This window comes from Rhipicephalus sanguineus, chromosome 7 (genome assembly GCF_013339695.2).
Source record: "Rhipicephalus sanguineus isolate Rsan-2018 chromosome 7, BIME_Rsan_1.4, whole genome shotgun sequence".
Classification (NCBI taxonomy): Eukaryota; Metazoa; Arthropoda; class Arachnida; order Ixodida; family Ixodidae; genus Rhipicephalus; species Rhipicephalus sanguineus.
The window spans coordinates 160,451,062-160,478,912 of NC_051182.1; the positions used below are offsets into that span (position 1 = coordinate 160,451,062).

Consider the following 27,851-nt stretch of genomic DNA (forward strand, 5'->3'; position numbering starts at 1 on the left):
TCATATAAATAGATACATTAGCTGGGCAAGGGTAAACCCCTGTCTGTAGTAGTCTGAGCGCAACTTCTTGTCCTCTGGTAAGATGCGAATGGGGTGGAGGAAAGACCCTACGACTCAGACGATAATGTGAAGTGACTTCGTTAAATGTCGCTAGAACGTCCCGCGACCCTCGATCAGCCGCACCCCCATCCAGAGGATCGGCCCCGGGCGGGGCGGAGCGGTCCAACGTGCCAGGGCCGTGAATCCCCGCGCGGAAGGCAAGTCCTCGCGCCCGGGCGTGGGCCAATTCGTTGGAGTTGGTGATGCCGCTGATCGTGGAGCCCATATGGGCCGGGAACCAAATGATCTCGTGTGGAGTGATGGTCCTACCTCTGAGAATCCTAGCAACAGGTGGGGAGACCCTGCCAGAGGCAAAGGCTCTAACCGCCGAACGAGAATCAGAATAGATCTGAACACGGGATGAGTCCAAAAGCCCTAGTGCGATGGATACCTGTTCAGCTATTGCCGGGGAGGTTGCCTTGACAGAGCATGCCGACATTACTGTACCTCGCTCAGAGACCGCAACGGCCACATAACGATTCCTATCCGCACGCGCAGCGTCCGTGAAGATCGACGATCCCGACTTCGAGTGCACCTGTTCCAAAATTTTCTTAGCTCTAGCCCTTCTCCTTGCGACGTTAAATTGAGGGTGCATATTCCTAGGAATAGGATAAACTACGAGTGCCTGTCTAACGGCGGAGTCAAGAGAAGTCATCCGCTCTTCCTGCAGTATTGTAGAAATTCCGGCACGTGCCAAAATCTCCCGACCCGCCCGGGTGACCGAGAGGCGAGAGATCTGCGCCGTGCGTTGAGCCTCTATAATTTCATCCAACGTGTTGTGAATTCCTAATGCTAACAGCCCCTCCGTGCTAGTTCGGATTGGAAGGCCGAGTGCCCTTTTAACAGTTTTACGGATCAGTACATTGAGCTTCTCCCTTTCTGCAGCGAGCCAATGATGCATAGACGCAACATAATGAACGTGACTCATGAGGAAGGCATGAAAGAGGCGAAGAAGATTGTCCTCCTTCATGCCTCCTTTCCTGTTAGAAACTCTAATAATGAGGCGAAGCGTAGCCGCAGTATGTTGCTCTAATCTACGTAAAGTTTCGGTGTTACGTCCATCCGCTGAAATGAGCATGCCTAATATCCTGATACAGCTAACCTTGGGAATTCTAGCCCCACTAGCAGTCAATAATCTCACATCCACCTGCTCAGGGGGGACCCAGTCCTTAGGTCGCCGTCCTTGTCTGGTGGGCCTGTATATTAATAGCTCCGATTTACTACTTGAAAGCTTTAAAGACATACGACTGATGTTTCTTTCAACCGTGTTGACCGCCTCCTGCAATCTGTCCTCAAGGCGCCCTATGGCACCGCCTCGGACCCACACCGTGATATCATCCGCGTAGAGCGCACTTTCCAACCCCTCAAGTTCGTCCAGTTCGCGAGCAAGGCGAGTCATGCCAATATTGAAAAGAAGCGGGGAGACGACTGCCCCCTGAGGGGTTCCACGTGAACCTAATTCGTACCGTTCTGACTTCAGCTCCCCCAACTTAAGAGTAGCCGTTCGCTCACTGAGAAAAGCAGCGGCAAAATTGTAAAATCGCGCACCCAGGTTCATGTCATTTATGGATTCCAGTATGTGGGTATGAGATATGTGATCAAACGCCTTAGCCAGATCGAGACCAAGTATGGCCCTGGCATCGCGAGTGCTGTCGTCAATGATGTGAGATTTAAGGAGAAGCATCACATCCTGCGTTGAGAGGTGTGGACGGAAACCCACCATATTCGGAGGGAGGAGACCCTCATCCTCGATAAACGCACAGAACCTATTGTTCAAAACATGCTCATAGACCTTTCCAACACAAGATGTAAGTGAGATGGGGCGGAGGCTGTCAAGGCTGGGCTTTTTGCCCGGCTTAGGGATGAGGATCACCTCCGCATGTCTCCATTCCTCGGGGAACGTGCCATCAGCCCAGTGTTTGTTAAAAAGGTCGGTGAGAAAGTCAATTGAGGCGTCATCAAGGTTCCTCAAAGTCTTGTTAGTGATCTGGTCAGCCCCGGGTGCCGACCTGCCATTGAGATCCATTAGCGCCATCCGAACTTCAGCTGTCGTGATATTCTCATCAAGCTTGGATTGCATCCGCCCACTATAGAGGGGGGGCTTGGAAAGGGTGGGATCCATCCCTCTAAGCGGCAAATATTTGCTTGCAAGCATATCGCAAACCTCCTTTTCAGAGCTGTCTCTGAGAGCCGCGCTGACTATGCGGTCGACCACCCGGCACTGACTACCCTTGCTTTTTTCGGGCCCCATCAGATGTTTGAGTAAGTTCCATTTTCCCCCAACACGCATTTGTCCATCTACCATGTTGCATGTCTCCTCCCATCGCGCTCTCTCAAGCTGCATGGAGTAAGTCTCGATCTCCCTGTTAATTTCAGCAATCCTTCGCCTTAACCGCCGATTGAGCTTGTTCAGTTTCCAGCGCTCCCTAAGGCCATTCCTGGCCTCGAAGAGGTGGGCAAGTTTGCTATCCATGGTCCCAATCTCTGGCGGCGTCTCGATGACTTTTGTGGCCCTCTTAACGTCGCTAGATAAGTTCTGTTTCCAATCCGCAAAATTTTCCCAGCAGCCCCCATCTTTACGAATATCGCGGAAAAGATCCCAGTCTACTATAGTGTGTTTCCTGCTAGCTGTGACAGTTGTCGACAGCGTAGTTTCTAGTATATAATGGTCGCTACCTAAGTCTTCATATAAATTAGTCCACTCGCAGTGATCCTGAAAATTTGTAAAAGTCAAATCAGGCGTAGTGTCCCTACAAGCTGAATTTCCTATTCGCGACGGATAACGGGGATCAGTCAGCATAATCATGCCCAAGTCATGCGTGCTCTTGTAAAGTGAGTCACCCTTCGTTGTAGTTCTTGGATACCCCCACGCAGTGTGTGGCGCGTTAAAATCTCCAGACACCAAAAGCGGGATCTTCCCGCGGTTCGCGAGACTCATAGCCTTTGAAATAAGGGCATAGAAGCGGTCCTTCGAACGTTTCGGGGAACTGTAAACATGTAAAATTAGCAACCCCTTGAGCAGTCGCCTCCCGGGGAGAAGCTCAATGCACTGATATTCTGATTTAAATCGCTTGTCAAGATCGTGATGTACGAGAGCCGAGATTTGCTTGGAAACGCACGCCGCTATCCCCCTGCCGTCATCCGATTTGCGGCAGAAAGTCTCATACCCAGAGAGGGTAATCCCCTCTAGGAGAGTCTCCTGCAGCAACAGGACATGTGGCTTGCCTTCTCTAGCTCTAATAAATTGGCACAATGCCGCCTTTTTTCTTTGAAACCCCCAGCAGTTCCACTGCCACACGCGGAGTGCCGGGTGCTGCTTATTTTGCCCCGCCATTTTCGCTGCCAAATTTTGCGTTTCCATCCGCCCCAGCCTTTGACTGTGGCGAAGGGAGATGCGGCGTCCGTCCTTTCTCTTGTGGTGTAACTACTTGGACCTCATCAGTTCTAGCCTCCAATGCTCGAAGTCGCTTACCGTGATCTGCGCTCTGCTTCTTGAGCTCCCCTACGTCCACCCGAAGCTGTTGGAGTATGTTCGTGATCTCCGATAGCGACTTCTCCATAGTCTCCCGAAACGATTCAAAACCGTCCTTGTCCGAAACAGCTACATCACCTACCGCTTTGCGTTTGCGACCTACAGGTCCTGCCGAAGTCTCCATAGCAACAGGAGCCGACTTACTAGTAGCCTCCAAAGCTTTCCTCAGCGTTCCGATCTCCTCTTTAAGTGTCAGTACCATCTCCTTCAGAAGAGAATTCTCCTCTCTCATCTGTTTAAGTTCCTCACTGCCCGGCTGCCATGTAGGACTACCCCCACTTACCTGCTGTGTTTTCACACCACCAGCCTTCTGCGCCCATGTTGTTTGCGGCGGGAGATGACCAGGCCTTGAGCCGGATTGTGACCTAGGGCCAGCGGACTCTGAGCGATGGGTAGAGCCATGGCTCCGCCGTTGGTCGCCCCGCTCTTCGATGCGAGGAAAATCTTCAAATCTTCCGGGAAGCTGTCGTTCCCGTCTTGACTCTTCAATCCGTTCTCTTCGTCGCTGTCTCACGATGAAAGGAGTCTGATAGCGCTGCTTACAAGTCCGATCACCCGTTGGGTGTCCCTTTCCGCATAGCTTGCACTTCGCTTTACACTCGTGTGAGTCCGTGGGATTTTCCACCCCGCATCCACGACAGGTTTTCTTCTCCGGCGTCGGGCATACATCCGCTCGATGGCCTACTTTTGCGCATATGTAGCACACATCCACCTGCCGCCTATACAGGTAGCACTTGAGAAGAACACCTCCAAACTTGACGTGATTCGGAACTTCATAGCCTTCAAATACGATGACCACGGAACCAGTGTCCTTTATGCGTTTGGCTTGCATGGCTGTCGGATTCCCGGAGTGCACAATCATAGTGTTGAGTTCCTTCTCGGTGATTTCCCGGTCCATGTTCCGAATAACACCCTTGCAGTAGCCGTCACCCGCGGAGTAGTAGGCGTTGACATTGTACACTTTCTCTCCAACCTTGATTTGCTTAATGCGCACGTAGTTCTTCGCGTGCTCCTCCAGCGGCGTACTAACCACGACGATATTCTGTGTAACGTTGGGGCAGACTACGTCTTCTCCCGCAGCGTCGTAAGTGATCTTCGCAGCGGCCATGATTGCCTCTGCAACTTTGCAGTGTCCTGCTTTTCTGAGATCCAAACCATCCCGCGGTCGTATGACGATCCGTCGGTGATCTTCCGGCAAGTCGGGCATGCGAGAGGACGCAATAATCCGTTTTTTCAGTGTTGAACGGCCGCGGCGGGAAGACGCGCCAGAACCGACGCCATATCTTCTAGAACCTTCGTCGGGTTCGTGCCCGCCGATTCTTTGCTGTGAAGACCTGACGCGCACAAAATTCCAGCCCGCATCGCTGAGTTCCTCTTCCTCGATCATTTCGCCTTCCACTTCAACTTGCATCTTCTCGGGAAAGCGGCGAGCAACCGCCCTACTCTTCCCTAGGCCTAACTGACGGCGGCGAAGCGGCAAAGCCGCTAAGCCTAACGTTAGGGCTAGCCCTCTTCCGCGGCGTTCCGATCAGAAAAACGGTCGAAAAATGGCAAATACGCACCCAAAGTCCAGAAATCGGGTATCCACGTGCGCAAAACCTCGTTATACACAGATTCAGAGCAGAGAACAGGGTTGAAAACTCCATAAAAAACCCGAAAAAAGCAAAAGATTCAGAGCCGATGCGGAGACGTCCGCGCTGGTCAGCGCCCCCCAACGGATCTCATCCGTAGCGGCAGGAATCTTAAGGTAGTTAAAGACATCGTTTAGGACAGTAATTAAGAAAGCTACATTAATTAACATTTTAATTAGTGGAGTTAGGTGATTGTGTCAAATGGGAGAATTGAAGTTCTTCATGCGAGGAACCCATCCGAGCTTTGATATTTCGAAAAAGCGTCCTCTAGTAATTGTTGTTGCGTAATGAAATTCAACGAAATGCAACGGCTTTCAACGGCGAAAGCCATCGAATTCGGTTGAATTTCATTACTTCGTAATTATTACTAGAGGCCGCTTTTTCGAAATCTCAATGTTGGGATGGGTTTCTGGCACGAAGAACTTCAATTCCCCAATTTGACACAGTCACCTAACTCCGCTAATTAAAAAGTTAATTAATTTTACTTTCTTAATTACTGTCTCAAGTCATGTCTCTAACCATCTTAAGATGCCTAGCGCTACAGAAAAAGTCATTCATTCATTTTGGACGTCTCAGAAGAATATGGCAGTTGCGTTCTTCCATCTTTCTGTTTAGGTTTCGCCATTGAATTTGGTTGAATTTCATTACATCGTAATTATTACTAGGTGCCACTTTTTCGAAATATCAAAGTTGGGTTGCGTTTCTGGAATGAAGAACTTCAATTCTCCCATTTGACACAACCACCTAACTCCACTAATTAAAAAGTTAACTAATTTAGCTTTTTTAATTAGTCCCAAATAATTTCTTTAACTATCTTAAAATCCCTGCCACTACAGAAAAACTAATTCTGAAGGCAGCAATCAAATATCGCATTCTCATGATTTTTTGAGAAGGTTGGACACATTTCTTGAAACACCCTGTATGTTTGCTCGTATCCTGGACGTGAAATGCTTTTTGCGTATTTAAGACGGTTAATTCTGCTATATGCAGATCTGTGTAAGTGTCATCTCGGCTTTATTTTAAAAACCTGAAACACCTGGTGGATCACGGTATTAATGTTCAGCCAAAAATACTTCCGGTGACACTAGCCATTATATTAACTGAACAAAAATAATGTTAGTTACCAGCGTAGTCCAGCTGTCATGGCTATAAGAAAGGCCAGGTGCATCGTTGATGCGTGCGTGGAGCTTACACTGTTTCAACCGGGCGAAATCTGATGCCGTAGGCGTCAAGGGGCAAATCCTTACGGTACCATTCGATCTAGTTATGTTATTGGTCCTGTACAGTATATGGCAGTCTAGAATGGCGGTGCGCCATGCTGATATTAATGCTCGTCCGGTTCGACACTGCTTCTTTGAAACTATATGTTCATTTGTGGAAACACAAAAAATCCAGCAAGATGTACCTGAATGGCTTCAAGTAGAAAGCCTTCTACAGATGAATCAATTTTAAGAAGCCTGCGAACTGTATTTTTCATTTCTTTACTGTATTTTTATTTTCTTTTTTTTTGTTCTTTGCTCGGTATATATTTATTTGTCACTGCTGTACGTGTGTACATAGGCAATAAAGAAAGAAAAAGTGGAGCTCGCACTGTATTCTTAGGATTTCAGCAAGCCTAATACGATTGAAGCTTAAGTGAATCGCACTACGTATTGAAAAGAATAGATTCAATATTCCGAAAGTGTTGAGAACTTAAGCGTTTCTCATGGCTTCTGCGGTGTGCGGAAAGTCATTTCACCCAAAAAGCTTAAGCACGCAAAAATTTCGGAAAAGGTCAGGCCCCTTATATCCTGTCCGCCCTCGCCATATACCCCCTTGAGCAACAGATCGCTTAAATGGCTCTGGCAGCTTCGGATATTGCATTCTGATAAGCTGGAAGTCACGACAACCACATTCCGGAAAGGAGGGAAGTGGTTACAGGTTATCTGAAAACTGCTGTCTAGGTTTTTTTTATTACATGTTATTTAGGAGACGTTAGCGCTTTTGCATGGCGCCGGCTACTCCTTTTCACACGATGATAGGATACGTGAAAATGACGACAACGAAAAAAAAAAATTCACAAAAGAGCACCTAGGGAGAGTTCATGCAAGTCCATTCACGTAGTGACACAAAAAACAAACACAAACTACAGTCCAGTCACATAAGACTGTAGTTCACATGAAAAGCAGTCACACGAACATTGTGTATGCTTAAAATAGTACACAACGTCCAGTCACGTAACAGCACTAAAATTGGCAAACTTGAGCCGCAGGGACCCAGAATAAGTTGCCGCCTAGTTAGATTTGTGCTCACATTACAGAGCAGCAGGTGGTCGAAATTAATGCGTGCTCCCCGCTCTGGTGCTTCTTCACGCAGCCCTGGCATAGGCCCACAACGTAAAGCGCCGTCACTAACTAATTTATTGACCGCTGCGTTAAGCGGTTCTTGGTTTCCTTCTTCCCGTGGTCTTGTTTACTGAGGCACTACGCTAAACTGCGTTTAGCTTAGCTGATTTATTGGTCTGTTATGCGCGAGCTGGATTCGCATCAAGAGAAGATTTATAGGCCAGACTCCTGATGAAGGCTAGACTCTGGCCGAAACTGTCGAAACAAACACTTCCGTTGTTACTGTTACTCACGGAGGATCTACTTCACTGTTTGCAACGCTACGGCCACTTTCGCCACCATGCCTATATATATATATATATATATATCAGGGGCGTAGCCAGGGGGGGGGCTTATGGGGCTTCAGCCCCCCCCGAAATTTTTCGTGCTCTCATACACCACCAACCAGCGGCGTCACCCGGGTGGTGGGATTTATTGGGCTTCAGCCTGATTATCATTTATTTAATTATTTATCTTTTTATGACCTTCAAAATGTTAGCAGAAGCAAGTTTGATATCGGGCTCTACACAGATGGCTCAAAAGTGGATGATGACACAAAACATCAACTGCTAGCTTCTCCTTGGATTCCTCCGCCATGCTATATGTTTAAGTCTATGAACGATTTTAAGCAGAAACGAATGTTTACGTGGCTTGGCTGGACAGGTACCGATGGCTTAGCTTCTCAGCGCTTCAAGAGGGTGCGTTTTGCCGAGTGTGTTTCCTTTTTAGCAGAAGTGAGATTGGCAAGGCTATATGTTTAAGTCTATGAACGATTTTAAGCAGAAACGAATGTTTACGTGGCTTGGCTGGACAGGTACCGATGGCTTAGCTTCTCAGCGCTTCAAGAGGGTGCGTTTTGCCGAGTGTGTTTCCTTTTTAGCAGAAGTGAGATTGGCAAGGGCCAACATGCGCGCACTAAGGCCCTCGTATCCAATCCATTTCAAAAGTGGAAGCACGCCCTCGAAGTCTTCGGTGCACATGAAGTCACTAAATATCACACTGACGCTCATCTGGTAGCCGATAGTTTTCTTCAAACCTTCTCAGGATGTGTGCCCAGTGTTGTTGATCAGCTGGACCATGGCAGGCAAATTCAAATAAGAGAGATCCGAAGGAAGTTACAGCCTATTGTTGAGACAGTTCTCTTTTGCGGGTGGCAAGGTGTGGCTCTCCGTGGACATAGAGACAGTGGTCCCATGGATTCAAGCATAGCCTCCTCTACAAATACAGGCAACTTCAAAGAGCTGCTTCGCATGCGCGCGGATTGTGGCGACACAGATAAAAAAAAAGCATTTGGAAAGTTGCCCAAATAAGGCCTCATATTTTAGTTTATATGTACAAAACCACATTATAGAAATCTCTGCTGCAATCATCAAGGAAAGCCTAGTCGCAAAAGTAAACGCTGCAGGCTGCTTCTCCGTACTTGCTGATGAAACGACGGATGTTGCGGGTATCGAGCAGCTTACTGTTTGTGCAAGGTACCTTAATAAGGATGCGAACGGAATCGAAGAAGTGTTCTTAGGCTTTGTGCCAATTCACGACCAAATGGCCGGGCCCTGGCCGACACCATCATAAGGCTCCTTATAGAAATGGGAATTAACATGCAGCATCTCCGTGGTCAAGGCTACGGTGGTGCAAGTTCGATGGCCGACAAAACGAATGGTGTTCAAGCTGCTGTCCGTGAGAAATATCCAGCCGCACTCTATGTATTCACTGCGCGTGTCACTCCCTTTATCTAGTTGTGTGTGCAGCATGCTCCATCACAGACATTCGAAACTGTTTTGGGACTCTGAAGGCGACGTCAGCCTTTTTCCGTAAATCTTCTAGCCGCTCACACGTTTTGCGAAAAGTGATAAGTTTGAGCTGTCCTGAGCCTACAAGGCAGCGCCTTTTGGGACTATGCGAAACGCGCTGGGCCGAGAAGCACGATGCAGTGCTTTCATTTGTGAGCCTCTTTCAGCCGTTGATCGCAGCACTAGAGGAGACTAGGTTTAACGGAAATGGCGAAAGTCCAGTGCAGGCAAACAGTCTAATGTTGGCACTCTTTTCACCAGCGTTCCTTGTAAGCCTGCATGTGACGGAACACGTGTTAGCACTGACTTTGCCTGTCAAATAAGCTGCAGACGAGGAGTATCGACATGAGCGCTGCCATTGACGACATAGAAGTGATACAGCAGACAATTGAAAGTGACCGCAAGAACACGAGTGTTTCTTTCTCAAAAATATTTGCACAAATGCAGGCATTGGCAGAAAAACTGAATGTGGAGATCACCAGCCGTCGAGCCGGTGTCCGGAAGCAAAACCTTGGGAGCAATGCATTCGAAAGTGCGGAAGAATATTTTCGCAGAACCCTGTTCATTCCGTTCATGAACCACGTACTAGCCCAGTTAAACCAACGGTTCGAACAGCACAGGACACTTCTAAAGGACTTTTCATTAATTGTATCATCCGCAATACCACCAATGCAAGATGATCGGGAGAAAGGAGCAGAAAATCTCCTGACCGTTTTTGCGCATGACGTCGAAACGAGGGCTGGTTTTGGGGAACTGCGACTATGGTGGACAAAGTGGGCGAACAAAGCAGCAAACCAGAGCCCCGGTACAGGAACCGATGCCCTCTCTCATTGCGACAGCAGGTTCTGTGCGAATGTGTACAAGCTACTCCGGATTCTAGTCACCCTTCCAGTGACCACTGCCAGCGCAGAGGGAACGTTTTCAAGCATGAGGTTACTTAAGAACTACTTACGCTCCACGATGTCTGAGGAACGCATGGTTGGCCAGGCACTTCTGTACGCCCACAGAAATGTCGACATCAGCGTGTCGGAAGTCATTGACCGCTTCGCTAAGCTTCCTCGCCGGGTCAACGTTGTCCTTTGATACCGAGCAGGACAAAAATCAGCGCAAACGAAAGGAAAAGACACTACTGTTGCAGAGTTCAGGTCAATCAGCCCGTAATTCTGACGCAATATTATTGTTCACCACCTTTTAAAGCCGTGAGGATTTTGTACCTTTCAGCAGTTAACACTGTGACCTAATATAAACATAAGAATACGGGCATCAGGTGGACATTACCAGCCAATCGACAGTTTCACCTTGTTCACTGAGAGGTCGGCATACGCGGCGTTACCAAACAAATTCAACTATTGAGAAGCCGTACTAACAGCATTGTTTGTTACTTTCATTTGTCGTTTTTGTTCTTCATTGCTTTTTGAACTAGAAGCGGCAACCTTCCTTTAAATTGAGTGCACAATAGTGGTTCGCACTTTTAAAACAGTTTTGAAGTAGTTTCTTTCGTTATTTCTGCGCTCTTCCTTTATAGTTCTGTTTACATGGTGCGTCCGAGACAGCAGCTTGGCCCAATGACATATCAGTTGGCCATTATGTATAGTGATCATTGCTTAGTTCCGTTTATTGATTGTATATTTAAATGTACATTTGTGAAGTTTTGCGTAAGCATACTGCGCACTGTTTCCGGTGACTTATATTTTGCCCGTATTCGAGGTGTACTTTCCCATTCTTGCTTTTCCCTGGCCGCATCATTTGTGCAAAAAGATTAACATTTTGCGTAAACAATCTGCATTAAAATCCTGGTTATTTCGTGGACTTCATTTTTTTGTTATCGGGCACCTCTTCAGTTCAAAGCTGATGCAGTTCCGAAGTTTACGTGATATTTGCCGTACCTGTTACACACACACACAAACACAAATATTGAAAAGATTGAAGACAGTTATTCCTGGAAAGATTTTGCGGGCATGCCAACATAATATTTTTACGAAAAAACACATTTCTTACTCGTTCTTAACAGAGGGCAGCATTCAAGAAGTGATTTGCAGCATCTAATACAAATTGTCACTGGTAATACATATTAATGGTAATACCAGTGACAATGTATGTACATGGTAATACATGTACATACCCACGCCGCTTTTGGAAAATTATGAAACCGGACGACAAAACCACAGTCTCTCTTTGTGACACTTCTGGATCCCCCGTTGCCGACTGCGACGTTCCATCCGTCAACTCTGCATTTTGTTCAGTCTTTACTAACGAACCTAACAACGAACTTCCTGATTTTCCGCATTTTGCTTTTCCGCCAATGCCAAAGATTACATTCAATTCAGAGGGAATTGTAAAAGTTATTAACCAATTAAAGAACTCTTCGTCATGCGGTATAGATGGCATAAACGCCAAAATTCTGAAAAATACTAAACATGTATGTAGTTCCATATTGTCAATCATTTTTCAGCAGTCACCCGACACAGGTGAAGTCCCATTAGACTGGAGAGTTGGGAAGGTCTTTCCGTTCTTCAAGAAAGGTGACCGCTCATTTGCACGTTGCTACCGACCAATCTCGCTCACTAGTGTTTGTTCAAAGATCATGGAACACGTCATCTTTTCTCATGTTGCTACATTTTTATCATCCGTAAACTTCTTTCACCCAAACCAACATGGCTTTCGTAAAGATCACTCATGCGAGACCCAACTAACATTATTCCTGCACGACATTCACCTTCATATGGACCGTAACATCCCAATTGACACACTGTTCTTAGATTTTGAAAAAAGCCTTCGATATGGTACCTCACTCCCGTCTCCTTCAAAAAACCTCGCGCCTAAACCTTCATCGGCATGTTTTTAACTGGATTAAAGCATTCCTAACAAACCGTAAACAATTCGTGCATGTTAATGATCACTCCTCCGACCTCTCGCATGTCTTGTCCAGCGTGCCCCAGGGTATCGTCCTAGGGCCTCTTTTATTCCTAATATACATTAACGATATTCCGCTTTCCGTTGAATCTAACATCCGTCTTTTTGCTGATGATTGTGTCCTCTACCGCCCTATAAATAACCCCACTGATGTCTCCTCTATATACAGCATGACCTCTCACGCATTCAGCAGTGGTGTACCACCTGGTTGATGTCCCTTAATGCGAAAAAAACATTACTAATTTCTTTCCATCGTCGCCGAAACCACACGCCGGCTACTTACACAATCAGCAACTGTCATATAGCTGCTACTGACTCGATTAAATACCTGCGTGTCTATCTTTCGAGTAACCTATCTTGGGGCGACCATATAAATCACATAATTCACTCCGATAACCGCGCTCTCGGGTACACAAGCCGTAACATTTCCATGACACCACCTTCCGTTAAACTACTCGCTTATAACACCATTGTCAGACCAAAACTTGAGTATGCAGCTGCTGTCTTTGACCCCCACCAAACTAATCATATCGAAATACTTGAGTCAGTACAGAACCGAGCTACCAGATTCATTGTTTCAGATTATTCCCGCTACTCGAGCGTCTCCGCCCTCAAATCCCAGTTAAATCTTTCTACCCTCGCTCTTCGTCGTCGTATTGCACGTCTCTGCCTTTTTCACAGATTCTTTTATTCAACCCCGCGTGACAACCACCTCATCCAGCCGGTCCACCGAGGTCATCGCACAAGTCATCCAAATGCTGTGATTCCGCCATGTGCCCACACCACCTCATTTCAGCAGCCCTTCTTTTTGCGCACCACCCGAGACTGGAATGACCTTCCGAACGAAGCAGCAGTCATCCGCGGTTTTGCGCGCTTCAAAAATGCCATCCAGGAAGCAGACTCAACCACATCCTAACATACACCTTCATCGATACCGCCATTTTATGACGCCCACCCCTCATGTAAAGTCCCATATGGGACCTTTGAGGATATAATAAATAAATAAATAAATAAATAAATAAATAAATAAATAAATAAATAAATAAATAAATAAATAAATAAATAAATAAATAAATAAATAAATAACATATAAATAAATAAATAAATAAATAAATAAATAAATAAATAAATAAATACATAAATAAATAAATAAATGTTATTCATATACTTAGTCGTTCTAAAAATTCAATGAGGAGGTCGCGCTGCAACGTGAGCCCCCCCCGAACAAAATTCCTGGCTACGCCACTGATATATATATATTATCGCATATTTTTGTAACATTTCCATTTAAACCCTGAAGGGTGTAAATGAGCGAAAATGGGGTGCTACAATGGTGTTTTATTTACGAACAGCATTTTATAAAAATAAGCGTGTAATAAAGGTGCCTACGACGGTGCCGGTTACGGAAACACTCGAATTTCACGCTTTCACGCTTCAGAGTGTAAATATTTTTATTATGTGTTTTATAAAGTTGGCATCCAACACCCCTTAGCTTACAAAGCGGACCACATGCATTCTATCGACGACTTTAAGTAAGACATACGAGCTCCGCCACCTTGGGCTGTTAAAGGAGTATTTTCTTATTTTCGTGCATCGTGACGTGAATTCTAATGTCACGAAACGTCGAATGCACCGATACAACCGTTTTCATGCGTATACGTCTACCATAGCACTCTTTGTCTAGTTGTTCAAGATACAAAACGGAAAGGTTAACAGCCCGATATGGCGGCACCTAAACCCCTCCGTAAAACAATCTATAAAACATCATCGCTCAAAACGGACTGGGTGTTAGTCAAAGAGGGTGTAAATGAGTGGGTGTACAAGGGGCGCTCTGGAGTGCATCAAATGTCTTCCGTCATCTCACGCGGGGTGGTCCTTCACGATGGCAACAGCCTCGCAGATCTGGCATGCCAGTCCATGCACCATCTTGACGTGTAGGCCTCCCTTCTCATTTGGGAACAGCTCACACCTCGGCTGACGCTGCTCAAATGGATGAGAGCGTGTTGCTTCAAGGCACCCACACCTTCTTCACCGCCCCGCCGACTAATTAAAAGCGTCAATTAGCGATCGCTCCGCGCGTGTCTTCTCTCTGCGTTTGGAGGAAGGCAGAGGGTTGCACGTACGCTGTTTAGGCGGGGATGCTTCGTGAGTGCTGGCATTTATACTTTCACCTGACGCCTGCACGTTTTAACTATACCATTTATAGTAAATGTTAATTAATCAGTTATCGTGTTGATTTCAGCATTTCTCTAGCTCACCCTATAGATGCAGCTTTCGAAGCCGCGCGTTACGTTAGCCCTCGTTAATGTTTACTCTGGTATTCCCCGATACCTTTGCACAGTCAGCACAAAAAGTTTATGGACTAAAGCCACAAGAAAAAGCTGAATGTTCCCGCTGCTTCGGCAGGCAGCCTCGAATCTGCATTTTCGGCCTGCTGAAAAACGCCTAACAGCATGTATACTGCGCAGTTCGACCGAATACATTAACAAATTGGTGGAAAATTCAGTTTTATCACAACTGTAGCGGTCTCTAAAGTTTCGACTCCCACTGTACCTTCACGGTCGCCACACTTATCCGGTCTTCTATAGGAGCTGCTGAGGCTCGGCAGGTAATCCGTAGGTTATTTTTTTCGCTCGACCTTGTTAATCATCGTTGGTGAGATATTGATGAGGTAATCAACGAAAAAGAATGGAATTATGGGGTTTAACAGCCATAAAAACACCACAGTGCAGCACTCCTCAGTAATTTTGAAAATGTGGTCGAGGAGTGAGCGTTGAGCAAAATAGTTACGGCGTAAGTCGAAGTGAAGAATTAGGATCATTTAGAACAGCGTACGCAAAGCTTTGCGTCACCGTTTGTCGCCACTGCGCATGCGTCGAACGCTATCCTCTCGGGTACTTGTGCTATGAAAATGGCGTATAGTAAGCCGTACGTAAGCACGGAGTAGTTGAAACAATGCCGCGTCATCGCATCTCATAAGATTGCACGTGCGGTTACTTCTGAAGCGTCGGAAGGCCAGACAGTACGCGGAAGCCGCGCAACATCTCTCAACCCCTTTCCCTCCACGGCCTTTTCCTCTAGCGGAGGCTCAAATTACCAGTGGTAAGAGTAAAATCCCTCTTCCTCACGTTATAAATAGATCCACACGGCAATTGGCGTACACCGCATAATCGCTGCGCGCCCATCAAAACTGTTTCTCCTTGGATCGCGCTTGATACGGTTACACCAGAGGCAACACGGATCAAGACAGAAACAGCTTGTTGCTGCATGCAAATGCTTACATTAGCGCGTGTACCCCGCTCGCTGGCTACCTTCCAGAGCTGACCGGTCCGAACGCTTGACCTTTCCAAGGTCATGGGTCAAGACTTCGTGTATCACGCTGGAGCCGTTATTCGTTTATTTTCTGGATTACCTATCGGCATTCTTCAAACTTGCTTCGGCTATTGCGTCTTAGGTTCATAAATATTTCTCGTGCGCAGGAAAACACTGCCCCCCCTCTCTCTCTTTCTGGAAGTTTATTATTTTCATTTTCTTCTTATAGATGGGTTGTATTGACGTCACTGAAATCATCGTGTTGAAGCACCCGCATGGGGGGACGCGACGTTTGTGACGTCACATTAATGTTATCGAAACATCACATTGTAGGTTCTTTCGTTATGCACGCACAGAGGCGTTCCTGCCACGTCGTTATCTCACTGAAGCAAGTTAACCCCAACTTGTTTGTCATCAATGTCGCCATCGTAGAGTGCCAGCACATTCAGAAGTTGCGTCCATGAGGTCACGTGAAACATTGTAGATTGTATTGCGCAACTAATCGACGGGGCACAAGAAAGACTACGCAACTTGTGTAGCTTTCTTGTGTCCCGTCGATTAGTTGCGCTATACAATCACGTGCAAGTCCTTCGATTCATAGCGCTCGAAGCGAAGGAAAACAGAAACTGTTTCAAATGGTCGGTTGCAGCCACCGTGGTTGCAGCCTAGAATGGAAAGGGTCACCTCATTGCTGCTTACGCGGGGTTCAAGGTTGGTAGCCCCGGTCGACTTGGCGGGCAAGTCGGTTCTTCGCGGTCGTCTTCTCCACTCGTTCGTGGAAGGACAACGTCCCCCCCCCCCCTGCCTTTCATTTCTTTGTCGTCCCTTGCGAGCTGTAAGAAAGCAGCGGCGTTTGTGCACCGTCGCGTCGTCGCTGCGTGCAGCCGCGTGTTCCCAGAACTTCTGCTCAAGAAAGCTAGAGCAAGCTCACCCGTTCCTTTGCTTCTTGGGCGGCGACGGTGTGTCGGGAGAGAGTCTTTTCATCCCCGCATCACTTTGCCGAACGGCCTGGGTAATCGCTGTCACCTGGAACCACGTTTTTCGCATTCTCTTACCGTATATACTCGTGTAATGGCCGCAGGTTTCTTTCCCCCGAGGTTTGGGGTGAAAATCGCGGGCGCGACCGTTACACGGACGAAGGGACAACCTTTTTGTTTTTTCGTGAATGTTTTCAACGTTGCTCGACTTTGTTGAGCAGTAGTACTCGCTTGTATTGGGAGAAGCGAAAAAGCAACCTTTGCCAGTTTCACGTGCCTGCACGAATTCTATTCACCGTCCTGCTCCTTCTCTTTACTCGTCGCATCCTCAAGCTCGCCTCTGTCTCAGATGAGGTCGTCCTCCATTCCATCGAATATGTTCGAGATTCTCGTGACCTTGACGATTTTCTCCCCCGTCTTGAAGTGAACCACACCCTACGCTTCCAAAATTCGGCAGATCCCACGTCCGTGGGAGTCGATGTTATGCGAAGCATGCGGCGGGTAGGTGACTGTGGCGTAACGTTTTTTACTGAGCGACACGTTACAAAATGACGCTAAATATTTATATATATTTTATACGCACACATATATATGTTGAAAAGTTGCATATGTGTTATATAAGCAGTAGTTTACGGTTGGGTAACGCTGCCAATGACAACGTGGGTATTACCAACACCACAGGCGGTAAGCTGATATGTAGTGCTTATACGTGTCCCGAGAACGCACGCGCGTTTCACGAACCCGTGTGCATGTCTGCAAGAGGTTCTTGACAGTTCTTGAACAAGGGCATCATCACCGTGATCAGTGAGCACCAGCAGCTGGTCATGACTTAGAATCCGGTCGTGAGCGTGGTGAAGAGGGGTCCATATGTATTGAAGTATGTGGTATAGTAGGGCTGTTGGAATTCGTGGATGCCTCGGTCATTTCGTCGACAAATTCTCTGTCGACAGAGCCGGCGACATGTCGGAACCTGAAGCCACCTTTCACGTTGGTGAGGCATAGGCCGTCGAGGCTGGTAGGCCCGGATAGTGCTACGTAGACATACATCAGTGCATGGTGTTTCTCCTATTCGCAGACTACCTGGGCGTATGTGGCCTACGTAGCCTAGTCTACAAATGGCTGTCAATCAATGTGACATTATCCTCGGTCAGCATGAGGCCATCGCCCAGCCTGTTAAGAAATGAAGAGGACACTTCGTCGTTCTGATGGACGAAGTGCACTTTACGATGCGGTGATGTGGATATCATATGTAACTTTATTGTATTCCTCCGGGGTCGAGCAATGCTTCATAGCTGAATCATAGGAATACAAACGTAATGTTTATTAGACTGCTATAAAAGCGGAGTCAACACTGGAACTACAGACGTCAATCTGATATGACGCCCGTATCGTAGGAGTACACATCGAAGGAGTATCATGTAGTCTTTATTGCTTTCTTGTAAAATTAGATAGTCAGCACCACAACCACAATTGACGTTGCACCGATATTACGCCTGCGTAGGCTGTTTTTCCAAACCAATTTATAGACCTGACGTGGCTCAGTGGTAGAATACCTGATTGCCACGCAGAGTGCTTGGGTTCGATTCCTGCTGGGATCCTAGTTTTCATTATTTCCATTCGTTGTGTCAACGCTGCCGATGTTGGTTTTACTTAACTCTCTAGCATTTAAGTTACCAATGTCTGTTCTCGCCGTTCCTGGGTAGACATAAACTGTCAATCACCTGTGGCGCATACCCGTACACCGCGGCCCGTGGTAAACGGGTATGTGCCACACGTGTCCAGTGGAAAGGGTTTGATGACGTACACGACAGGATTTTAACGTTATTTATGTCATGACCAGGCAGTCATATTCGTCAAATCCTCTTACCCTCCCATGCAAATTTTGGTCTATACCAAGTTAAGGAGGCGATCATGAGAGCGCCCAGACGTAGGCGGCTAGATAGATAGATAGATAGATAGATAGATAGATTAGAGCACTGCACGGGCCGATTTTTTCCGGCCCGGGCCCGGCCCGGCCCGAAAACGCTATGCTCCGGCCCGCCCGAGCCCGGCCCGGTGTTCTTAAATGTGGCCCGTACCCGGCCCGGGCCCGAAAGGTCTGGGCCCGGCCCGGCCCGGCCCGGCCCGGCACTTTTCAGCTAGTTATGCCTTGAGCATAAAGAAGGCACTGTCCAACCTTCGGTTATTGTGAAGATACCTGCCGCACACAAGATATTTTCTAGAGATTGTTTTAGGAACTTCTTTCAGTGTCACGACTTTCACTGGTACTGTGCATACTTTCGGTGAATTACGCGCGTAACACTCTTGCGAAATGATTGCAGGGCAATATAAAATATAATTAGTGATAGCTGGCTATTTCATGTACGCACGCAGTGCTAACCACGCAGTCTCATTTTTGCATTTCAAAGAACAACTACAAAATATAATACCTGCATAAAGTGGAGAAAAACGCATGGCAGAAATTTTTAGGTTGAGTCTACATCAACTGCATACGAGCTAGGGCTGTTCAGTAAAAGTAGCAAGTCTCCTGCAAACTTCATCTATTGCACAATGCCATGAAAAAAAAAAACGTGCTCTAGCTGCTTCTGAGGAATACGCCAGGCTGGGCAGCGTTACATAAATTAAAGCTGTCGTGTTGACGCCTCGACAGGCAACTGCACCCAACCTACACTACGTTTTTGTGTTCAAAACAACAAGGTTCTTTGTCCCACCCTTCTTACCCGAGTCACCGCCACCGCTACTCGGGGAAACGAGTGTCTCTATGGTCTGGCGCATCACCACTAGTAATGGGGAAATTAACAACGGCGTTTGCCCTGGGTTAAGAGTCGCTCCGCATCTTGCTCTTAAAATGCACGAAAAACAGCTCCTGAGATATTAATGACTCACAAGTAGTGTTGGCCAGTCTACGGGCATGCGAGCGTAGCTGCATACTAGGAATGTTTCCCTAGATACCAACGCGCACATCTTATATATACACTAATCTAGGCAGTTAATAATATTAATAATAATATTTGGGGCTTAACGTCCCAAAACCACGACATGATTATGAGAGACGCCGTGGTGGAGGGCTCCGGAAATTTCGACCACCTGGGGTTCTTTAACGTGCACCTAAATCTAAGTACACGGGCCTCAAACATTATCGCCTCCATCGAAAATGCAGCCGCCACGACCGGGATTCGATCCCGCGACCTTCGGGTCAGCAGTCGAGCGCCATAACCACTAGACCACCGCGGCGGGGCCAATCTAGGCAGTTTACCGTTGCTTTCTTACACGGTACCCAAGAACGTCTTTCACTCACTACAGTGGCGGAAGCTTATATTAGGCGTTTCTTGAAATCCCGAGTAGCATACCGATGGAGCAAAATTGTAGACGTCTTGTACTGTGCAATTTCTGTGCACGCCAATGCACTCCAGGTGGTTTAAATGACCCGGAGCCCTCAACGACGGCGTGTCATATAGTCTGGGTCGCTTCGGGAAGTTAAACCCCACAAAACAACAAAAACGAAGCCACACAACGTACACACGCATTTATACCTATACGTATGAGACCCGGGCCTAATACGGGCCTGGCTCAGGCCCGAGCCCGACCCGAGCCCGAAGATCAAGGGCCCGATCCCGGCCCGGGCCCGATCCAAGAACCCCTTACCCGGCCCGGCCCGGCCCGCGGGCCGGGCCGGGCCCGGGCTTTCGGGCCGGCCCGGGCCCGTGCAGTGCTCTAAGATAGATACGTAGATAGAAACGTTCAAAGTGCCAGAGGTTCGCTAACAAATGCTTCGCATTTAAAATCCAGTGGCACACATCCACTAGGGATGCCCTCTTCATCCTCCAGTCGGTGTTGTTTGGTGGATGGCAGCGCATTGGAGGCAGCGGTACCTGGAGGTGCCGAAAACTCGGCACGGCTGCCTCGTTTTGCCTCTGAAAAAAAAAAAAAACAGCGTCGCAATTCTCACAGCGCACAATGTTCCGTTAACCTTCTAAAAAAAATTAAGGGTGCGGCTAATACACGGGTAATATTTAAATTTTTGGGGTGATTAACAGAGTTCTGGATGTGGCCATTACACGATCATATGCGGTATTTCCGAAACCGGTCTCTACCTGTACCGACTCAACGGTCGTTTACAGATGAGTCAAGCTTTCGGGGTTGGTTGTTGTGGTTTCTCGAACTACGAAAAGCGGTCCACTTCGGTTCTACACTGCGCACTTCACGCACTAATGTCGCGTTTTTCAGCGCAGGTGCTCACAGAAACCAGTTCTTCCGAACGTTTAGTTAGGCGCATTGCGCACTTGAGGTGTAAATCAATGGAAACGAAGGTGGAACCATCCGCAGCGCACACGGCAGATGCTCAGATGAGTGTGTTCTTTTAATGCCGCATCACGTGACGTAAGGGCGAGTTTCGTTCGGCCGGCACCTGTATCGTGTACCTTAGCCTGGTATCTCAGTGTCGCACTTTTGTCATCTAGAGTCAATGTTGAATCATCGTTTGATCACTTAGAGTAGCCAAGAATTCACCGACAAACATTGATGCTTAATACGTATGCTGATGTATCATTCCACGGACTGTCAAAATAACCAATATCTCGGTCATAAGGAGACTAAACCTGAATTTTCTTTCGAAGAAAAGGTCCTGAAACTAAAGCTTTTTTTATTTTTATTATGTCATTCTGGCTGTTGGTTATATTGGCTGCTGGTTCAACTGAGCACAAATTAACGCTAGATAAGCATATGACCAAACGAGCTCATTCGAGCACAAGATGGCTAGATGGTTTTCTTGAGATCACAGCTAAATGTCCCGTTAAAGTTGCGTCCCCCACTGTGCGCCGTAACTGACGCCTCTAGTAGCGGGCATCACACATGCATGTCAATCACTGTTACGCACCGGATCAATAAAAAGTCACAGGATCCCTGTGCGTTCTTTTCTTCTTGTGCTCGCGTTTGAAACTTGCTGGAACACTTCACTACTCCCTTACGCATTTGCCTAAGACGACTCGAAGGCGAAAGTCATCTTCGTCTTGTTTTCCCTTTTAGTTGATTGTATTGATCCCTCCCCCCCCCCCCCCCCCCTCCGCCCCTCCTCAAAGCTGTGTGCACCAAACATGGTTTTGCACTGCCTCCGCGATTGGAGGCATGCAAGCTTTCTGCAATATGCCTGGTTTTGCAGTGTCTCCAGGATCGGCCCACCTTTGACCAAGCGGCGATGTCGTGTGATAACATAACCATACGACGTCATAATGACGTCGCACATTTTGGCGACCTGTAACGTCATGATGATATCCTATCTTTTTTTTTTTTTCATTACTCGTGTTGGCGCCGCCGATGCCAAAGGTCACTTTTCGCGTTTGATGAGGCATCTAAAGCTTCCGCCTTAATAAAAGAAACTTGGGTTGAGTGAGACGACACACATCATGAAGACGTACCATCAAGGTATAAATTTCATTTCTCAAGAACTTGCGCTAATTCACAACCAAGCTAATAAGCGAGAACCACGACACTTCTTCGATCGCGTCCTTATCTAAAACATGCAACGAGTCGCGTGTTCTTCTCGGAATGACGATGCGAAACAAAGGGATGAAAGCGAACTCCCTTCGTAGCGTCAAGCCTCGCACCGAAACGGCTAACATCGGGAAGGTTGTTGCAACGCATCGGAGCTGCGAGGTGGAAGGCTGCCGGTTCCGCTCTTCTCTCCCGCTGACACCTCCCCGTCTTTTGTTCTAAGGCGCCTTGCGGTGCGCAATCAACACACTTCGGTTGTCTTTTTCTCTCCTTTCTGTTTTTTTTTTATGAAAGACAACGGCGACGCACCTTTTGTGATGCCACACAACAGACAACGATTGTGCACGCGCCGAAGGCCAGGGTCAACGGCGCGAGTTCGCTCGTTTACGCTCAGTTCTGTGCAGCCCGCTGGACGCTACCATCGCGGCCATCCCAACGTGTTCTGACAGTATTCCTGGCTTGGCATTACTTCCTTGTGTGTCTAACTAATTTCTATTGCTTTATTTGAGCAACAAGTTATACGTCATGCTAAACTAACCGAACAAAATTTTCAGTTCAGAACGAAACAAGGGGAGCTTTTTTCGAGGGGCGCGTTTCTTTTTTGTGCACCGACCAAAGGAATCCAACAGACGATTAGGCCAAGGAAAACTTAGAAGATATTAGCTGTTGCCTTTTTTAACTGTAGTGTAGTAATTATAACGTAAATGGAAAAGAATTGAAGTGGACGAATAAGCACCTTTTCCGTCGGTGGGATCCGAACCGGCAACCTTCGAATTACGCGTAGTCTGTTCAGGTTGCTTAACTTTACCACAAACTAGCGAGCTTATAATGTGCCCCGCATTGGCGTAACCAGAGGTGGGGCGTTCAGGGCACCCTCCAATGTGTGTGGAATACACGCATGCCAAACGCGCGCGCACTCTCAAAACATACATCCTAGAATTTCTAAATTAGCCAAAACTGCAACTCTGCTTAAGTGAAGCTTTTGTAAAATGTCATATGAAGCGCTATAATGCTAAACTGCATGCGTGAAATTTTCTTTAATTTTATGCGACGTGTAAGCTTGTGCAGGCACTACTTCGTGGCCACTTCCGCGCTGTATAAACCTACATGTTTGCTGTATCTTATCATGCTAAAATGCTGTATCTTACCTTGATGGGATAAGATACAGCATGCTGTATCTTACTGCTGTATCTTACTTACCATGCTGTATCTTACCTTGATGGGGCAAGCAAAGTAAACTTAGCTTTAACTGAGAATTCGACAAATAATGCTTAAGCATTGCCTGGGATTACGTTATTTAAGCAACACATAATGCTATCCGACAACATTAGCCGTCATTCAGCCTACGCTAGCCACCATTTGCCAGCACAAGACCACATTACCCAATTAGGCAACACTGGTTGGACAGTGCTAAGCATTTCTTGTAGTGAGGGCCGGACTAACTGCGCTCGGCCAGGTATTGGTACTAGGCGAGTTAATACTGTATGACGGGACCCCCGTCATGCTACACCGCTCTGCGCTATTTTTCAGGATTGGTCCGCTTCTTGTAACGTGTTACATTGGACAGACGCTAGGCTCGAGGGCGTGGGTTCGATTCCCGACCACGGCGGCCGCTCTTCGATGGGGGCGAAATAGAAAGAACACCGCGTACTTAGATATAGGTGCACGTTAAGGTACCCCAGGTGATCGAAATCAACCCGGAGTACCCCTTTACGCCGTGCCTCATAATCATGCTGTGGTTTTGGTACGTAAAACTCCGCAAAATAATAATATAAATAATAATAATTGGAACGGCATGCTGAACATCGCGTCAGGCTAACCGTGTTGCCGTCCATCCGTCCGTTCATTACTGCTATTACTACTGTTGTTATTATTATTATTAACAGTAGTAGTATAGTTGTAGTCTAGTAGTAATGGACGGACGGATGGACGGCAACACGGTTAGCCTGACGAGAGAGATGTTCAGTATGCGGTTCCAGTGATTCCATATGCTCCCGCAAAATTATTATGCATACATATGACAAATACATGGGACCTATATGTATTCCGTAAGAAAACAGATGAAACTAATGTATGTAACGGCACACGGAACGTCCTAGTGGACTAGTAGCCCAATAATTTTCATTCATTGAAACTTGTCGCATTGCAGGTGCGGCGGATGGATTTATCGAGGTCTCTTGCGATGTGTGCTTTCGCAAATGTGTGCAATGTGTGCTTTCGTAAAGCGAACCCGTACAATGCGTTCGAAACTCACGCCACCTCCCTTTTCCGTACAGCGGTACGCAAACATGTCGTGTAACGTTAACACTTCCGCGAACGTGTTCACGATCCAACTGCACGGAACAAGCGAGACCCCCCGCCAGCCAGCGCAAGCACACACACACACCGATGTTGCCTGCCGCGGCTGTCCGATTCGTCGTCGACGAGGCGAATCGCCCGTGTAACGAGGGTTCACCGGGGGCGAACGTTTAATGGCAAGGCCACGGCATCCTTGCGAGTCGAGCCCTCGACTTGGGACAACTACACACGTTCAACGCTTGTGTCACGCTCTTAAATACCGTGCGCGTCTCTGTCACGTGCGTCCGTCGCGTTATTTCGCGCGGCGTCGTCTTTCGATGAAAGGGCGAAGAGAAAGTTGAATACATTGTTGTATTCTACGTCCGAAAGAAGGGGTCACGACTGGTCCTTCAACGAGGCTATTTGAGATTAAAGGGTCGTAACGGGGCCGCACTTGCAGCGGAATATTGACAGGTGTAAACAATGCGATGTTCAAACACGCACGCGCACTTTGCGATTGCCTCGTTGGTGCGAACTAAAGTTGCAAGGAGGGCTTGTTGGTGTTGTATTTCTGTATTTCTGAATCATCATCATCATTCCCAGCCTTTTTTTAGCCCACTGCAAGACGAAGGCCACTCCCAGCGATCTCCGATTTACCCTATATCCTGTGCGAGCTGATTCCGTTCCATCCCTGCGAACTTCTTAATTTCGTCACTCCATCTAACTGTCTATGGCCTTCCCCGAATGCGTTTTCCATCCCTTGGTAACAACCATTCTGTTGCTCTTACTGTCCACCGGCTGCCTTTTCTACGCATTACGTGGCCAGCCCAGGTCCATTTCTCTTCATGTCGACCAGGATATCCGCTACCCCAGTTTGTTCTCTGACCCGTTCTGCCGTCCTCCGACCCCTTGATGTTACTCCCATTATTTTACGTTCCATTGCACGCTGCGGGGTTGTAAACTTTTCCTCTAGTATGCTTTGCTATCCTCCATGTTTCAGCGCCATATGTTAGAAATGGCAGTATGCAGTCATTGTATGCTTTTTCGCTTTAATGATAGCTTAAATAAGCGAAGACACGAGAAAAGGCCTACGAAGACAAACATAGGGCGCTATACACTGGTGTGTGCCGGCGCTACCTTGGTGTGAGAAAGCACACATATTTGCATGGAGCACATGTTCGGCGTCCTTCCTTGACCCTGCTATTTCCGTTCTCTTTCCTGCGCTTATTGAGTGCCTAGTCTCGGTGAGACGCGCGTCTCGACACCTTTTCTTTCTCTCTCTGGACAGATGACGCTAAGAGAGTCGGGGATACTCGAATCGTAACCTCCACCCATTGCGAGCGCGCGAAATCTATTCCCGCACTTCGTCCATGTCTTCCAGTGCACCCACCTGAATGACCGCTGCTAATCGTGTGCGTATACTCTTGCTTACGCTCAGTATTCAACCTCTCCCTTTATCTTTCACCTTTCACTTCCGTATGCCATTTGATTGACATCCCCGCCTTTGATATCCTTACTTGCTAACATATGCCTGCGCAGGGTCCTCAATTGGGGGGCGGGGGGGCAAGTTTCAACGGAGCATCCCCCCCTCCCCCCCGCCTTCCCTCACTGCTCGAGCCCGAAAGAAAACGAGCTCCGCAATGGATGCAAAAATGATAATTAAGCGATGTCGTGCTGCTCACGAAGGCCTGTCATTGGTCCCCGTGTTTCCGGGGTTAAGAATGGGAAATAAACAGTTCTTGGAATGCAATATCAGGAGTCAGTGGTCGCCGTTATTGTCAAAAAAAGATGGGTAGCCATTAAAAAATGGCAGACAAGGTCCGACTGAGCAAAGGTATTTGGTGTCGGCGTACACTTGGTGTATTTGGCGTACACTTGGTGTCGAACTACAGAGTTGCTACCAATGCCGCCGCGCTCGCCGGCTTAAGCTAAATAAAAACAAATAAGATGAGTGTGACGTTTAAAAGTCGCGTGACTCTCTTCGTACCCCGCCTACTCCGCTTTTCACGAGAGAGCACTTCAAACTGCTCCTGGCTGCTCTCGGCGCAGCAAAAGCGCTCTCCCTCTACGACTCGATGACAGTTCTCCTACTCCTGTTCGACCATGGAAACACGCCGGTTCTGAAGAGAGCACTTTCAGCGTGGTTTTGAGTGCTCCTGCCCTCCCAGTGGAGTTCGCCCGATGACGCGGTTTGGTTCCGGGTCACGGCCGCCGCGTTTCGATTGGAACAAAACGCAAGAACACTGTTTGCTGTTGCAAATGCAGTTCTGCGGAACCCCGCAAGCTGGAGGAAGGGTTATGAAACGAAAAATTGACAGCCGTCTGTATTGCAGCACGAAGCTACGAGGAAATCTATACGGAATTCTTTGAAAGAAAAGATTCCTATAGTAGACGAAAAAGTCGTCCATTGGAACTCTCTGATGGGCGGCTTACGTATACGATGGTCCACTGTGAAAGCGAGCAATCGTTCACAATTTAAAACAGCACAACTGGAACAATTCTAGTGCCCATATCACCAAAAAGCCCCTTATATATAGTAAATTGAACATACGTTTACATATCAGAAGTTCTCGTCGGGTCCTTGCACCATATCAGCGACAATCTATGAGCGAAATTAATTGGAGCGTTCCCTTTAACAGCCGACCGGACTGTAGTTATCACTATTGTGATCATAAACAAGCCTCGCATAGTCGTTTGCATTTGTTTGAAACTTTGATATCGACTTTTAATCGTGGTTTAAGAGCTATCCAAGTTAAGAACCGCGGATATTCGTGGGTCTTATCCGTAGTTTACCAACGTCTTGACGCGATAAAGTTTAGTGGAACATCAGCATTTGTGTGTGTTTCGTCATTCGTTACTTCACTAGGTTTAACCAGTAGTTCACCTACGTGCTAACTAAGTAGTCTAGACAAATTAGCGTGTTCGGAAGCGGTGGCCTACTAACGACCTCTTTCGTTTTCTCGCAGGCTGCTGCACCATGCGGCTACAGCGGCCAACGCCAGGGGCGCTGCTTGCCGCCGCAGTCCTTGCGGTTTCTTTAGCCTGTGCAACATCCCAGGGTAAGTGAGGGCGCATCGCTACTGTAAGACTTCAACGTCTTTCAAGTTTATTAATAAACGACGTCATTTGGCTACATCCAATATTGTTTATAGACAGGGACCTCCCCAAACTTAGGAACTGTCAGGAAGACTTCAATCCATACATAAATGAAATTTTAGAACTATAACAAGCAATGGTTGAACTGCTTGTTACAGTTTTATATAGCTTCATAGCAGTTTTATAGCACTGCTTGTGTGAGAACTAAGAGCATAGAACAGTGGGGCAAACAAGAGCATACAGAGCAGTCTGGTAAAAATTGGAATCGTAATAAATAAGCAATACCAGCTAACAAATAATAAAACTGAAAATACACTAACAAGCAGCATTATTATCCTCGTTAAAGTCAGCTGTTAGATGGCGGAGTTGAT

At 47.2% G+C, this 27,851-nt stretch overlaps 1 protein-coding gene across 1 annotated transcript in view; it reads left to right on the forward strand.

The window, feature by feature from the left end:
• The window catches only part of LOC119399218 (uncharacterized), a 100,460-nt gene that overhangs the window by 49,081 nt on the left and 23,528 nt on the right, over positions 1-27,851 (forward strand). Inside the window, exon 2 of the mRNA XM_049417580.1 lies at positions 27,351-27,443. Within this exon, the coding sequence (XP_049273537.1) occupies positions 27,362-27,443 (82 nt within the window). The 5' untranslated portion in view covers positions 27,351-27,361. The remainder of the gene's footprint in view (positions 1-27,350; positions 27,444-27,851) is intronic.